We start from the raw sequence: 17,855 nt of genomic DNA on the forward strand, positions 1-17,855 counted from the left end.
AGTCTACCTGCACCATAACAGGAATCTATCATGTAGGTAGTCTACCTGCACCATAACAGGAATGTCATCATGTAGGTAGTCTACCTGCACCATAATAGGAATGTCATCATGTAGGTAGTCTACCTGCACCATAACAGGAATGTCATCATGTAGGTAGTCTACCTGCACCATAACAGGAATGTCATCATGTAGGTAGTCTACCTGCACCATAACAGGAATGTCATCATGTAGGTAGTCTACCTGCACCATAATAGGAATGTCATCATGTAGGTAGTCTACCTGCACCATAACAGGAATGTCATCATGTAGGTAGTCTACCTGCACCATAACAGGAATGTCATCATGTAGGTAGTCTACCTGCACCATAACAGGAATGTCATCATGTAGGTAGTCTACCTGCACCATAACAGGAATGTCATCATGTAGGTAGTCTACCTGCACCATAACAGGAATGTCATCATGTAGGTAGTCTACCTGCACCATAACAGGAATGTCATCATGTAGGTAGTCTACCTGCACCATAACAGGAATGTCATCATGTAGGTAGTCTACCTGCACCATAACAGGAATGTCATCATGTAGGTAGTCTACCTGCACCATAACAGGAATGTCATCATGTAGGTAGTCTACCTGCACCATAACAGGAATGTCATCATGTAGGTAGTCTACCTGCACCATAACAGGAATGTCATCATGTAGGTAGTCTACCTGCACCATAACAGGAATGTCATCATGTAGGTAGTCTACCTGCACCATAACAGGAATGTCATCATGTAGGTAGTCTACCTGCACCATAACAGGAATGTCATCATGTAGGTAGTCTACCTGCACCATAACAGGAATGTCATCATGTAGGTAGTCTACCTGCACCATAACAGGAATGTCATCATGTAGGTAGTCTACCTGCACCATAACAGGAATCTATTCATGTAGGTAGTCTACCTGCACCATAACAGGAATGTCATCATGTAGGTATTCTACCTGCACCATAACAGGAATGTCATCATGTAGGTATTCTACCTGCACCATAACAGGAATGTCATCATGTAGGTAGTCTACCTGCACCATAACAGGAATCTATGAATGTAGGTAGTCTACCTGCACCATAACAGGAATGTCATCATGTAGGTAGTCTACCTGCACCATAACAGGAATGTCATCATGTAGGTAGTCTACCTGCACCATAACAGGAATGTCATCATGTAGGTAGTCTACCTGCACCATAACAGGAATGTCATCATGTAGGTAGTCTACCTGCACCATAACAGGAATCTATTCATGTAGGTAGTCTACCTGCACCATAACAGGAATGTCATCATGTAGGTAGTCTACCTGCACCATAACAGGAATGTCATCACGTAGGTAGTCTACCTGCACCATAACAGGAATGTCATCATGTAGGTAGTCTACCTGCACCATAACAGGAATGTCATCATGTAGGTAGTCTACCTGCACCATAACAGGAATGTCATCATGTAGGTAGTCTACCTGCACCATAACAGGAATGTCATCATGTAGGTAGTCTACCTGCACCATAACAGGAATCTATGAATGTAGGTATTCTACCTGCACCATAACAGGAATGTCATCATGTAGGTAGTCTACCTGCACCATAACAGGAATGTCATCATGTAGGTAGTCTACCTGCACCATAACAGGAATGTCATCATGTAGGTAGTCTACCTGCACCATAACAGGAATCTATTCATGTAGGTAGTCTACCTGCACCATAACAGGAATGTCATCATGTAGGTAGTCTACCTGCACCATAACAGGAATGTCATCATGTAGGTAGTCTACCTGCACCATAACAGGAATCTATTCATGTAGGTAGTCTACCTGCACCATAACAGGAATGTCATCATGTAGGTAGTCTACCTGCACCATAACAGGAATGTCATCATGTAGGTAGTCTACCTGCACCATAACAGGAATCTATTCATGTAGGTAGTCTACCAAAACCATAACAGGAATGTCATCATGTAGGTAGTCTACCTGCACCATAACAGGAATGTCATCATGTAGGTAGTCTACCTGCACCATAACAGGAATCTATGAATGTAGGTATTCTACCTGCACCATAACAGGAATGTCATCATGTAGGTAGTCTACCTGCACCATAACAGGAATGTCATCATGTAGGTAGTCTACCTGCACCATAACAGGAATGTCATCATGTAGGTAGTCTACCTGCACCATAACAGGAATCTATTCATGTAGGTAGTCTACCTGCACCATAACAGGAATGTCATCATGTAGGTAGTCTACCTGCACCATAAGAGGAATGTCATCATGTAGGTAGTCTACCTGCACCATAACAGGAATCTATTCATGTAGGTAGTCTACCAACACCATAACAGGAATGTCATCATGTAGGTAGTCTACCTGCACCATAATAGGAATGTCATCATGTAGGTAGTCTACATCCCTGGTGGGAAAATATTAATGTAATTTTTCTGCTGATTTTAGAATATTGACATTAAAATATGTTTCGCCAGCTGGAAAGAAACCTAGCTTGTGTTTGCAGTTGGTCCTAGGATTTTTTAACTTAATGATATAGGCCTACATGTTATGTAATTTGGAAACACTTCTCTTAAAATTTGTTGTATATCTTTAAAATAACTATATTTACAATTGATCTCTTACCTCTTAGAACTGGTGTCTTGAGGCAGACTCTTTTTAGAGGGTGTGGCCCCCTCCTCTCGGTCAGAATACTTCCTCTTAGAGGCAGTGCCTCTCTTCTCGCTCTCCCCAGAGAGACTCATTTCAGAGGCAGTGGTCCCCCTCCTCTCTCTCCCCAGAGAGACTCATCAGCTATCTGGATTTGGGTGAAGGAGAAATGGGGAGGCTTGGGCAAGTTGCTAGACTTGGGCAGCCGTAGAAAAATGCTTATTGAAATTCTCAATTATCACAGATTTATCGGTGGTGACAGTGTTTCCTAGCCTCAGAGCAGTGGGCAGCTGGGAGGAGGTGCTCTTGTTCTCCATGGACTTTAGTGTCCCACAAGTTTTTGGAGTTTGTGCTACAGGATGCAAATTTCTGTTTGAAAAAGCTCGGCTTTCCTAACTATCTGTGTGTATTAGTTCCTAACTTCCCTGAAAAGTTGCATATCGCGGGGGCTATTCGATGCTAATGCAGTACGCCACAGGATGTTTTTGTGCTGGTCAAGGGCAGTCAGGTCTGGAGTGAACCAAGGGCTATCTGTTCTTGGTTCTACATTTTTTTGAATGGGGCAAGCTTATTTAAGATGGTGAGGAAAGCACTTTTAAAGAATAACCAGGCATCCTCTACTGACGGAATGAGATCAATGTCCTTTCAAGATACCCGGGCCAGGTCGATTAGAAAGGCCTGCTTGCTGAAGTGTTTTAGGGAGCGTTTGACAGTGATGAGGGGTGGTCGTTTGACCGCAGACCCATTACGGACGCAGGCAATGAGGCACCGACAGAGATGGTCACCTCGCTTCGCGTTCCTAGGAAACTACGCAGTATTTAGTTTGTGTTATTTCTTACAATGTTACCCCAGGAAATCTTAGGTTTTATTACATACGGTCGGGAGGAACTATTGGATATAAGAGCAGCGTCAACTCACCAACATTATGACCAGGAGTACAACTTTCCCGAAGCGGATCCTCTGTTTGGCCCACCACCCAGGACAATGGATCGGATCCCAGCCGGCGACCCAAAACAACGACGCCGTAGAAGGGGCAGACGGAGCGGTCTTCTGGTCAGGTTCCGTAGACGGGCACATCGCGCACCGCTCCCGAGCATACTACTCGCCAATGTCCAGTCTCTTGACAACAAGGTAGATGTAATCCGTGCAAGGGTAGCCTTCCAGAGAGACAACAGAGACTAACGTTCTTTGTTTCATGGAAATATGGCTCACGCGAGACACGCTTTCCGAGTCGGTACAGCCACCTGGTTTCTTCACGCATTGCGCTGACAGAAACAAACATCTTTCTGGTAAGAAGAAGGGCGGGGGTGTACGCCTTATGATTAATGAGACGTGGTGTGATCATAACAACATACAGGAACTCAAGTCCTTCTGTTCACCTGACTTAGAATTCCTCACAATCAAATGCCGACCGCATTATCTACCTAGAGAATTCTCTTTGATTATAATCACAGCCGTATATATCCCCCCCAAGCAGACACATCGATGGCCCTGAACGAACTTCCTTTGACTATGTAAACTGGAAACCACATATTCTGAGGCTGCATTTATTGTAGCTGGGGATTTTAACAAGGCTAATCTGAAAACAAGGCTCCCTAAATTCTATCAGCATATCGATTGCGCTCCAGGGCTGGCAAAACCCTAGATCATTGTTATTCTAACTTCTGCGGCGCATATAAGGCCCTCCCCCGCCCTCCTTTCGGAAAAGCTGACCATGACTCCATTTTGTTGCTTCCAGCCTATAGACAGAAACTAAAACAGGAAGCTCCCGCGCTCAGGTCTGTTCAACGTTGGTCCGACCAATCGGAGTCCACGCTTCAAGATTGCTTCGATCACGTGGACTGGGATATGTTCTGCATTGCGGCGAACAACACCATTGATGAATACGCTGATTCGGTGAGCGGGTTTATTAGCAAGTGCATTGGCGATGTCGTACCGACAGCGTCTATTAAAACATTCCCAAACCAGAAACCGTGGATTAATGGCAGCGTTCACGCAAAACTGAAAGCGCGAACCACTGCTTTTAATCAGGGCAAGGTGACCGGAAATATGACCGAATACAAACAGCGTAGCTATTCCCTCCGCAAGGCAATCAAACAAGCTAAGCGTCAGTATAGAGACAAAGTAGTCGCAATTCAACGGCTCAGACACGAGAGGTATGTGGCAGGGTCTACAGTCAATCACGGACTATAAAAGGAAAACCAGCCCTGTTGCGGAGCAGGATGTCTTGCTCCCAGACAGACTAAACAACTTCTTTGCTCGCTTTGAGGACCAGTGCCACTGACACAGCCCACTACCAAAACCTGCGGGCTCTCCTTCACTGCAGCCGACGTGAGCAAAACATTTAAACGTGTTAACCCTCGCAAGGCTGCAGGCCCAGACGGCATCCCCAGCCACGTCCTCAGAGCATGCGCAGACCAGCTGGCTGGTGTGTTTACGGACATATTCAATCAATCCGTATCCCAGTCTGCTGTCCCCACATGCTTCAAGAGGGCCACCATCGTTCCTGTTCCCAAGAAAGCTAAGGTAACTGAGCTAAATGACTACCGCCCCGTAGCACTCACTTCCGTCATCATGAAGTGCTTTGAGAGACTAGTCAAGGACCATATCACCTCCACCCTACCTGACACCCTAGACCCACTCCAATTTGCTTACCACCCCAATAGGTCCACAGATGACGCAATCACACTGCCCTAACCCATCTGGACAAGAGGAATACCTATGTGAGAATGCTGTTCATCGACTACAGCTCAGCATTTAACACCATAGTACCCTCCAAACTCGTCATCAAGCTCGAGGCCCCGCCCTGTGCAACTGGGTTCTGGACTTCCTGACGGGCCACCCCCAGGTGGTGAGGGTAGGTAACAACATCTCCACCCCGCTGATCCTCAACACTGGGGCGCCACAAGGGTGCGTTCTCAGCCCTCTCCTGTACTCCCTGTTCACCCACAACTGCGTGGCCATGCACGCCTCCAACTCAATCATCAAGTTTACAGATGACACTAGTGGTAGGCTTGATTACCAACAACGACGCGACGGCCTACAGGGAGGAGGTAAGGGCCCTCGGAGTGTGGTGTCAGGAAAATAACCTCACACTCAACGTCAACAAAACAAGGTGGGTGATCGTGGACTCCAGGAAACAGCAGAGGGAGCACCCCCCTATCCACATCGACGGGACAGTAGTGGAGAGGGTAGAAAGTTAAGTTCCTCGGCGTACACATCACGGACAAACTGAAATGGTCCAACCACACAGACAGCGTGGTTAAGAAGGTGCAGCAGCGCCTCTTCAACCTCAGGAGGCTGAAGAAATTCGGCTTGTCACCAAAAACACTCACAAACTTTTACAGATGCACAATTGAGAGCATCCTGTCGGGCTGTATCACCGCCTGGTACGGCAACTTCTCCGCCCATAACCGTAAGGCTCTCCAGAGGGTAGTGAGGTCTGCACAACGCATCACCGGGTGCAAACTACCTGCCCTCCAGGACACCTAGACCACCCGATGTCACAGGAAGGCCAAAAAGATCACCACCCGAGCCACTGCCTGTTCACCCCGCTATCATCCAGAAGGTGAGGTCAGTACGGTGCATCAAAGCTGGAACCGAGAGACTGAAAAACAGCTTCTATCTCAAGGCCACCAGACTGTTAAACAGCCATCACTAACGTTGAGTGGCTATTGCCAACATACTGACTCAACTCCAGCCACTTTAATAATGGAAAAATTGATGTAATAAATGTATCACTAGCCACTTTAAACAATGCCTCTTCATAGAATGTTTACATACCCTACATCACTCATCTCATATGTATATACTGTACTCTATACCATCTACTGCATCTTGATGTAATGTACCCCTAGCCACTTTAAACAATGCACTTTTATATGTTTACATATCCTACACTACTCATCTCATATGTATATACTGTACTCTATACCATCCACTGCATCTTGCCTATGCCGTTCTATACCATCACTCATTCATATATTTTTGTATGTACATATTCATTCCTTTACACTTGTGTGTATAAGGTAATTGTTGTGAAATTGTTAGGTTAGATTACTTGTTGGATATTACTGCATTGTCGGAACTAGAAGCACAAGCATTTCGCTACACTCGCATTAACATCTGCTAACCATGTGTATGTGACAAATAAAATTTGATTTGATCGCTGAGATCCTGGTTGAAGACAGCAGAGGTGTATTTGGAGGGCAGGTTGGTTAGGATGATATCTATGAGGGTGCCCGTGTTTACGGCTTTGTGGTTGTACCTGGTAGGTTCATTGATCATTTGTGTGAGATTGAGGGCATCAAGCTTAGATTGTAGGATGGCCGGGGTGTTAAGCATGTCCCAGTTTAGGTCACCTAGCAGCATGAGCTCTGAAGATAGATTGGGGGCAATCATTTCACATATGGTGTCCAGGGCACAGCTGGGGGCAGAAGGTGGTCTATAGCAAGGGGCAACCGTGAGAGACTTGTTCTGAAAAGGTGGATTTTTAAAAGTAGAAGCTCAAATTGTTTGGTCACAGACCTGGATAGTTTGACAAAACTCTGCAGGCTAACTCCGCCCCCTTTGGCAGTTCTATCTTGTCGGAAAATGTTATAGTTAGGGATGGAAATTTCAGGCTTGGCTGGGTTGTGATTACGGAGAACGCACGACTCCGCACGGGAGACGCAGAGATGAGACAAGACTAATTACCAATTGGATGCCACAAAATTGGGGAGAAAAAAAAGGCAAAAAAAAAAAAAAGGATAATCACGATCATGTGCAGTCAATCGCCCATACACTACCTCATAGCCCCAAACCCTACCTCACAACCCTACCTCATAGCCCCATACCCTACCTCATAGCCCCAAACCCTACCTCACAGCACCATACCCTACCTCACAGCCAAATACCCTACCTCACAGCCCCATACCCTACCTCACAGCCCCATACCCTACCTCACAGCCCCATACCCTACCTCATAGCCCCATACCCTACCTCATAGCCCTGTAGCCTATAATATAACCCCATACCCTAACTCATAGCCCTGTAGACTATAATATAAACCTAACTCATAGCCCTGTAGACTATAATATAACCCCATACCCTACCTCATAGCCCTGTAGACTATAATATAACCCCATGCCCTACCTCATAGCCCTGTAGACTATAATATAACCCCATACCCTACCTCATAACCCTGTAGACTATAATATAACCCCATACCCTACCTCATAACCCTGTAGACTATAATATAACCCCATACCCTACCTCATAACCCTGTAGACTATAATATAACCCCATACCCTACCTCACAGCCCTGTAGACTATAATATAACCCCATACCCTACCTCACAGCCCTGTAGACTATAATATAACCCCATACCCTACCTCATAGCCCTGTAGACTATAATATAACCCCATACCCTACCTCATAGCCCTGTAGACTATAATATAACCCCATACCCTACCTCATAGCCCTGTAGACTATAATATAACCCCATACCCTACCTCATAACCCTGTAGACTATAATATAACCCCATACCCTACCTCATAGCCCTGTAGACTATAATATAACCCCATACCCTACCTCATAGCCCTGTAGACTATAATATAACCCCATACCCTACCTCATAGCCCTGTAGACTATAATATAACCCCATACCCTACCTCACAGCCCCATAGCCTACCTCATAGCCCCATACCCTACCTCATAGCCCTGTAGCCTATAATATAACCCCATACCCTAACTCATAGCCCTGTAGACTATAATATAACCCCATACCCTAACTCATAGCCCTGTAGACTATAATATAACCCCATACCCTACCTCATAGCCCTGTAGACTATAATATAACCCCATACCCTACCTCATAGCCCTGTAGACTATAATATAACCCCATACCCTACCTCATAACCCTGTAGACTATAATATAACCCCATACCCTACCTCATAACCCTGTAGACTATAATATAACCCCATACCCTACCTCACAGCCCTGTAGACTATAATATAACCCCATACCCTACCTCATAACCCTGTAGACTATAATATAACCCCATACCCTACCTCACAGCCCTGTAGACTATAATATAACCCCATACCCTACCTCATAACCCTGTAGACTATAATATAACCCCATACCCTACCTCATAGCCCTGTAGCCTATAATATAACCCCATACCCTACCTCATAACCCTGTAGACTATAATATAACCCCATACCCTACCTCATAGCCCTGTAGACTATAATATAACCCCATACCCTACCTCATAGCCCTGTAGACTATAATATAACCCCATACCCTACCTCATAGCCCTGTAGACTATAATATAACCCCATACCCTACCTCATAGCCCTGTAGAATATAATATAACCCCATACCCTACCTCATAGCCCTGTAGACTATAATATAACCCCATACCCTACCTCATAGCCCTGTAGACTATAATATAACCCCATACCCTACCTCATAGCCCTGTAGACTATAATATAACCCCATACCCTACCTCATAGCCCTGTAGACTATAATATAACCCCATACCCTACCTCATAGCCCTGTAGACTATAATATAACCCCATACCCTACCTCATAGCCCTGTAGACTATAATATAACCCCATACCCTACCTCATAACCCTGTAGACTATAATATAACCCCATACCCTACCTCATAGCCCTGTAGACTATAATATAACCCCATACCCTACCTCATAACCCTGTAGACTATAATATAACCCCATACCCTACCTCACAGCCCTGTAGCCTATAATATAACCCAATACCCTACCTCACAGCCCTGTAGACTATAATATAACCCCATACCCTACCTCATAGCCCTGTAGACTATAATATAACCCCATACCCTACCTCATAGCCCTGTAGACTATAATATAACCCCATACCCTACCTCATAACCCTGTAGACTATAATATAACCCCATACCCTACCTCATTACCCTTTAGCCTATAATATAACCCCATACCCTACCTCATAGCCCTGTAGACTATAATATAACCCCATACCCTACCTCATAGCCCTGTAGACTATAATATAACCCCATGCCCTACCTCATAGCCCTGTAGACTATAATATAACCCCATACCCTACCTCATAGCCCTGTAGACTATAATATAACCCCATACCCTACCTCATAGCCCTGTAGACTATAATATAACCCCATGCCCAACCTCATAGCCCTGTAGAATATAATATAACCCCATGCCCTACCTCATAACCCTGTAGACTATAATATAACCCCATACCCTACCTCATAGCCCTGTAGACTATAATATAACCCCATACCCTACCTCATAGCCCTGTAGACTATAATATAACCCCATACCCTACCTCATAACCCTGTAGACTATAATATAACCCCATGCCCTACCTCATAACCCTGTAGACTATAATATAACCCCATACCCTACCTCATAACCCTGTAGACTATAATATAACCCCATACCCTACCTCATTACCCTGTAGACTATAATATAACCCCATACCCTACCTCATAACCCTGTAGACTATAATATAACCCCATACCCTACCTCACAGCCCTGTAGACTATAATATAACCCCATACCCTACCTCATTACCCTGTAGACTATAATATAACCGCATGCCCTACCTCATAGCCCTGTAGACTATAATATAACCCCATACCCTACCTCATAACCCTGTAGACTATAATATAACCCCATACCCTACCTCACAGCCCTGTAGCCTATAATATAACCCCATACCCTACCTCACAGCCCTGTAGACTATAATATAACCCCATACCCTACCTCATAGCCCTGTAGACTATAATATAACCCCATACCCTACCTCATAGCCCTGTAGACTATAATATAACCCCATACCCTACCTCATAGCCCTGTAGACTATAATATAACCCCATACCCTACCTCATAACACTGTAGACTATAATATAACCCCATACCCTACCTCATAGCCCTGTAGACTATAATATAACCCCATACCCTACCTCATAACCCTGTAGACTATAATATAACCCCATACCCTACCTCATAGCCCTGTAGACTATAATATAACCCCATACCCTACCTCACAGCCCCATAGCCTACCTCATAGCCCCAAACCCTACCTCATAGCCCTGTAGACTAAAATATAACCCCATACCCTACCTCATAGCCCTGTAGACTATAATATAACCCCATACCCTACCTCATAGCCCTGTAGACTATAATATAACCCCATACCCTACCTCATAGCCCTGTAGACTATAATATAACCCCATACCCTACCTCATAGCCCTGTAGACTATAATATAACCCCATACCCTACCTCATAACCCTGTAGACTATAATATAACCCCATACCCTACCTCACAACCCTGTAGACTATAATATAACCCCATACCCTACCTCACAGCCCTGTAGACTATAATATAACCCCATACCCTACCTCATAACCCTGTAGCCTATAATATAACCCCATACCCTACCTCACAGCCCTGTAGACTATAATATAACCCCATACCCTACCTCATAACCCTGTAGCCTATAATATAACCCCATACCCTACCTCATAGCCCTGTAGCCTATAATATAACCCCATACCCTACCTCATAACCCTGTAGACTATAATATAACCCCATACCCTACCTCATAGCCCTGTAGACTATAATATAACCCCATATCCTACCTCATTACCCTGTAGCCTATAATATAACCCCATACCCTACCTCATAGCCCTGTAGACTATAATATAACCCCATACCCTACCTCATAGCCCTGTAGAATATAATATAACCCCATACCCTACCTCATAGCCCGGTAGACTATAATATAACCCCATACCCTACCTCATAGCCCTGTAGAATATAATATAACCCCATACCCTACCTCATAGCCCTGTAGACTATAATATAACCCCATACCCTACCTCATAGCCCAGTAGACTATAATATAACCCCATACCCTACCTCATAACCCTGTAGCCTATAATATAACCCCATGCCCTACCTCATAGCCCTGTAGACTATAATATAACCCCATACCCTACCTCATAACCATGTAGACTATAATATAACCCCATACCCTACCTCATAACCCTGTAGACTATAATATAACCCCATACCCTACCTCATAACCCTGTAGACTATAATATAACCCCATACCCTACCTCACAGCCCTGTAGCCTATAATATAACCCAATACCCTACCTCACAGCCCTGTAGACTATAATATAACCCCATACCCTACCTCATAGCCCTGTAGACTATAATATAACCCCATACCCTACCTCATAGCCCTGTAGGCTATAATATAACCCCATACCCTACCTCATAACCCTGTAGACTATAATATAACCCCATACCCTACCTCATTACCCTTTAGCCTATAATATAACCCAATACCCTACCTCATAGCCCTGTAGACTATAATATAACCCCATACCCTACCTCATAGCCCTGTAGACTATAATATAACCCCATACCCTACCTCATAGCCCTGTAGACTATAATATAACCCCATACCCTACCTCATAGCCCTGTAGACTATAATATAACCCCATACCCTACCTCATAGCCCTGTAGACTATAATATAACCCCATGCCCAATCTCATAGCCCTGTAGAATATAATATAACCCCATGCCCTACCTCATAACCCTGTAGACTATAATATAACCCCATACCCTACCTCATAACCCTGTAGACTATAATATAACCCCATACCCTACCTCATTACCCTGTAGACTATAATATAACCCCATACCCTACCTCATAACCCTGTAGACTATAATATAACCCCATACCCTACCTCACAGCCCTGTAGACTATAATATAACCCCATACCCTACCTCATTACCCTGTAGACTATAATATAACCCCATGCCCTACCTCATAGCCCTGTAGACTATAATATAACCCCATACCCTACCTCATAACCCTGTAGACTATAATATAACCCCATACCCTACCTCACAGCCCTGTAGCCTATAATATAACCCCATACCCTACCTCATAGCCCTGTAGACTATAATATAACCCCATACCCTACCTCATAGCCCTGTAGACTATAATATAACCCCATGCCCTACTTCATAACCCTGTAGACTATAATATAACCCCATACCCTACCTCATTACCCTGTAGCCTATAATATAACCCCATACCCTACCTCATAGCCCTGTAGACTATAATATAACCCCATACCCTACCTCATAGCCCTGTAGACTATAATATAACCCCATACCCTACCTCATAACCCTGTAGACTATAATATAACCCCATACCCTACCTCACAGCCCTGTAGACTATAATATAACCCCATACCCTACCTCATTACCTTGTAGACTATAATATAACCCCATACCCTACCTCATAGCCCTGTAGACTATAATATAACCCCATACCCTACCTCATAACCCTGTAGACTATAATATAACCCCATACCCTACCTCACAGCCCTGTAGCCTATAATATAACCCAATACCCTACCTCACAGCCCTGTAGACTATAATATAACCCCATACCCTACCTCATAGCCCTGTAGACTATAATATAACCCCATACCCTACCTCATAGCCCTGTAGACTATAATATAACCCCATACCCTACCTCATAACCCTGTAGACTATAATATAACCCCATACCCTACCTCATTACCCTTTAGCCTATAATATAACCCCATACCCTACCTCATAGCCCTGTAGACTATAATATAACCCCATACCCTACCTCATAGCCCTGTAGACTATAATATAACCCCATGCCCAACCTCATAGCCCTGTAGAATATAATATAACCCCATGCCCTACCTCATAACCCTGTAGACTATAATATAACCACATACCCTACCTCATAACCCTGTAGACTATAATATAACCCCATACCCTACCTCATTACCCTGTAGACTATAATATAACCCCATACCCTACCTCATAACCCTGTAGACTATAATATAACCCCATACCCTACCTCACAGCCCTGTAGACTATAATATAACCCCATACCCTACCTCATTAGCCCTGTAGACTATAATATAACCCCATACCCTACCTCATAGCCCTGTAGACTATAATATAACCCCATACCCTACCTCATAGCCCTGTAGACTATAATATAACCCCACACCCTACCTCACAGCCCTGTAGCCTATAATATAACCCCATACCCTACCTCACAGCCCTGTAGACTATAATATAACCCCATACCCTACCTCATAGCCCTGTAGACTATAATATAACCCCATACCCTACCTCATAGCCCTGTAGACTATAATATAACCCCATACCCTACCTCATAGCCCTGTAGACTATAATATAACCCCATACCCTACCTCATAACCCTGTAGACTATAATATAACCCCATACCCTACCTCATAGCCCTGTAGACTATAATATAACCCCATACCCTACCTCATAACCCTGTAGACTATAATATAACCCCATACCCTACCTCATAGCCCTGTAGACTATAATATAACCCCATACCCTACCTCATAGCCCTGTAGACTATAATATAACCCCATACCCTACCTCATAGCCCTGTAGACTATAATATAACCCCATACCCTACCTCACAACCCTGTAGACTATAATATAACCCCATACCCTACCTCACAGCCCTGTAGACTATAATATAACCCCATACCCTACCTCATAACCCTGTAGACTATAATATAACCCCATACCCTACCTCACAGCCCTGTAGACTATAATATAACCCCATACCCTACCTCATAACCCTGTAGCCTATAATATAACCCCATACCCTACCTCATAGCCCTGTAGCCTATAATATAACCCCATACCCTACCTCATAACCCTGTAGACTATAATATAACCCCATACCCTACCTCATAGCCCTGTAGACTATAATATAACCCCATACCCTACCTCATTACCCTGTAGCCTATAATATAACCCCATACCCTACCTCATAGCCCTGTAGACTATAATATAACCCCATACCCTACCTCATAGCCCTGTAGAATATAATATAACCCCATACCCTACCTCATAGCCCTGTAGACTATAATATAACCCCATACCCTACCTCATAGCCCTGTAGAATATAATATAACCCCATACCCTACCTCATAGCCCTGTAGACTATAATATAACCCCATACCCTACCTCATAGCCCAGTAGACTATAATATAACCCCATACCCTACCTCATAACCCTGTAGACTATAATATAACCCCATGCCCTACCTCATAGCCCTGTAGACTATAATATAACCCCATACCCTACCTCATAACCATGTAGACTATAATATAACCCCATACCCTACCTCATAACCCTGTAGACTATAATATAACCCCATACCCTACCTCATAACCCTGTAGACTATAATATAACCCCATACCCTACCTCACAGCCCTGTAGCCTATAATATAACCCAATACCCTACCTCACAGCCCTGTAGACTATAATATAACCCCATACCCTACCTCATAGCCCTGTAGACTATAATATAACCCCATACCCTACCTCATAACCCTGTAGACTATAATATAACCCCATACCCTACCTCATTACCCTGTAGACTATAATATAACCCCATACCCTACCTCATAACCCTGTAGACTATAATATAACCCCATACCCTACCTCATTACCCTGTAGACTATAATATAACCCCATACCCTACCTCATAACCCTGTAGACTATAATATAACCCCATACCCTACCTCACAGCCCTGTAGACTATAATATAACCCCATACCCTACCTCATTACCCTGTAGACTATAATATAACCCCATGCCCTACCTCATAGCCCTGTAGACTATAATATAACCCCATACCCTACCTCACAGCCCTGTAGCCTATAATATAACCCCATACCCTACCTCACAGCCCTGTAGACTATAATATAACCCCATACCCTACCTCATAGCCCTGTAGACTATAATATAACCCCCTACCCTACTTCATAACCCTGTAGACTATAATATAACCCCATACCCTACCTCATTACCCTGTAGCCTATAATATAACCCCATACCCTACCTCATAGCCCTGTAGACTATAATATAACCCCATACCCTACCTCATAGCCCTGTAGACTATAATATAACCCCATACCCTACCTCATAACCCTGTAGACTATAATATAACCCCATACCCTACCTCATAGCCCTGTAGACTATAATATAACCCCATACCCTACCTCATAACCCTGTAGACTATAATATAACCCCATACCCTACCTCACAACCCTGTAGACTATAATATAACCCCATACCCTACCTCATAGCCCTGTAGACTATAATATAACCCCATACCCTACCTCATAGCCCTGTAGACTATAATATAACCCCATACCCTACCTCATAGCCCTGTAGACTATAATATAACCCCATACCCTACCTCATAGCCCTGTAGACTATAATATAACCCCATACCCTACCTCATAGCCCTGTAGACTATAATATAACCCCATACCCTACCTCATAACCCTGTAGACTATAATATAACCCCATACCCTACCTCATAGCCCTGTAGACTATAATATAACCCCATATCCTACCTCATTACCCTGTAGACTATAATATAACCCCATACCCTACCTCATAGCCCTGTAGACTATAATATAACCCCATACCCTACCTCATAGCCCTGTAGACTATAATATAACCCCATACCCTACCTCATAGCCCTGTAGACTATAATATAACCCCATAGCCTACCTCATAGCCCTGTAGAATATAATATAACCCCATACCCTACCTCATAGCCCTGTAGACTATAATATAACCCCATACCCTACCTCATAGCCCTGTAGACTATAATATAACCCCATACCCTACCTCATAACCCTGTAGCCTATAATATAACCCCATGCCCTACCTCATAGCCCTGTAGACTATAATATAACCCCATACCCTACCTCATAACCACTGTAGACTATAATATAACCCCATACCCTACCTCATAGCCCTGTAGACTATAATATAACCCCATACCCTACCTCATAGCCCTGTAGACTATAATATAACCCAATACCCTACCTCATAGCCCTGTAGCCTATAATATAACATTGATACATATTGACTAGGCTGATCACTATGAATCAGCATCAATGTAAGGAAGCCTAAAATGATCATTATTGAAAGTTGAAATCAGTCATGTTATAATATAAGAATTCTGCCGATGTCTTACCCCCTAAATCACCTTTCTCTGCGATGGCCTAACTTCTCCAAAACACGTTTCTACATAACATTGTAAAAGAAAGCTACAAACCTCAGAAACATTTTTCTTCGACCGATGGTGTCCAGTTCTTCCTCTACTTCCTTATAAATGCACTTCCTGTTTCAACACGGTAGGCGGGTTCAACACGTTTAAGTTTATATTATATATTCATATTTATGTTATGTAAAGTCTCCATACACTTTGTGTAAGTATTCAGCCCATATAATATGAATTTCTGGTAAAAGTGAATTTAGATTTTATTTCAGGATTTGATTGAGTAATGTTTTGCAGTGCTACCAGCAGAGGGCAGTGTGACAACAACCAGGTTTGGCAGAAGGACGCTAGACGGTCATATCTGTGTTGTTATGGTAACATGATAGGTTGGGTAACCAACGATATACAATGATTCTGCAAACCCAAAAAATATGTATTATAATATATAGCATATGAAAAAATATACTATTTATAATGTGAAGTTACAGTGAACTAATCACACTTATCAAAAACACATTACCACACACAGACCGACACACATTCACAGATAGACACACACGCACACACAGACCGACATACATTCACAGATAGACACACACGCACACACAGACCAACACACATTCACAGATAGACAGACACACACACACACACAGACCGACACACATTCACAGATAGACACACACACACACACACACACTGACCAACACAAATTCACAGACAGACACACAAACAGACTGACTCTCATTCACAGGTAGACACACACACAGACCGACACACATTCACAGAAACACACACACATAAATACATTCCATTCATCGAAAATGTATTTGACAGGGATACTGCGTATCAATCAACATTTCTGTAAATGTGACAGATTTAGCCAGCTAGCTAAACTTATTGTTGCCCCCCTAACACTTACACACATGATTCTACCAATCAAAAGGCTTGATGATGACTTCATTAGTAGAATCAGAATCAGTTGTTCTAAAGGGCAACTAAAATGTACAGCTCCTTGAGGGTCCCAGAGGAGAGGTT

General features: G+C 43.6%; 1 protein-coding gene across 1 annotated transcript in view; it reads right to left on the bottom strand.

Moving 5' to 3' along the window:
* The window catches only part of LOC106592704 (protein NLRC3-like), a 33,215-nt gene extending 16,260 nt beyond the window's left edge, over nt 1-16,955 (bottom strand). Inside the window, exons 1-2 of the mRNA XM_045711491.1 lie at nt 16,878-16,955; nt 2,647-2,818 (exon numbers count right to left, since the gene is read on the bottom strand). Coding sequence (XP_045567447.1) covers nt 2,647-2,765 — 119 coding nt within the window. The 5' untranslated portion in view covers nt 2,766-2,818; nt 16,878-16,955. The remainder of the gene's footprint in view (nt 1-2,646; nt 2,819-16,877) is intronic.
* Nucleotides 16,956-17,855: the final 900 nt, after the last annotated feature.

Source organism: Salmo salar, unplaced genomic scaffold (assembly GCF_905237065.1).
Source record: "Salmo salar unplaced genomic scaffold, Ssal_v3.1, whole genome shotgun sequence".
In the NCBI taxonomy this organism is placed as follows: Eukaryota; Metazoa; Chordata; class Actinopteri; order Salmoniformes; family Salmonidae; genus Salmo; species Salmo salar.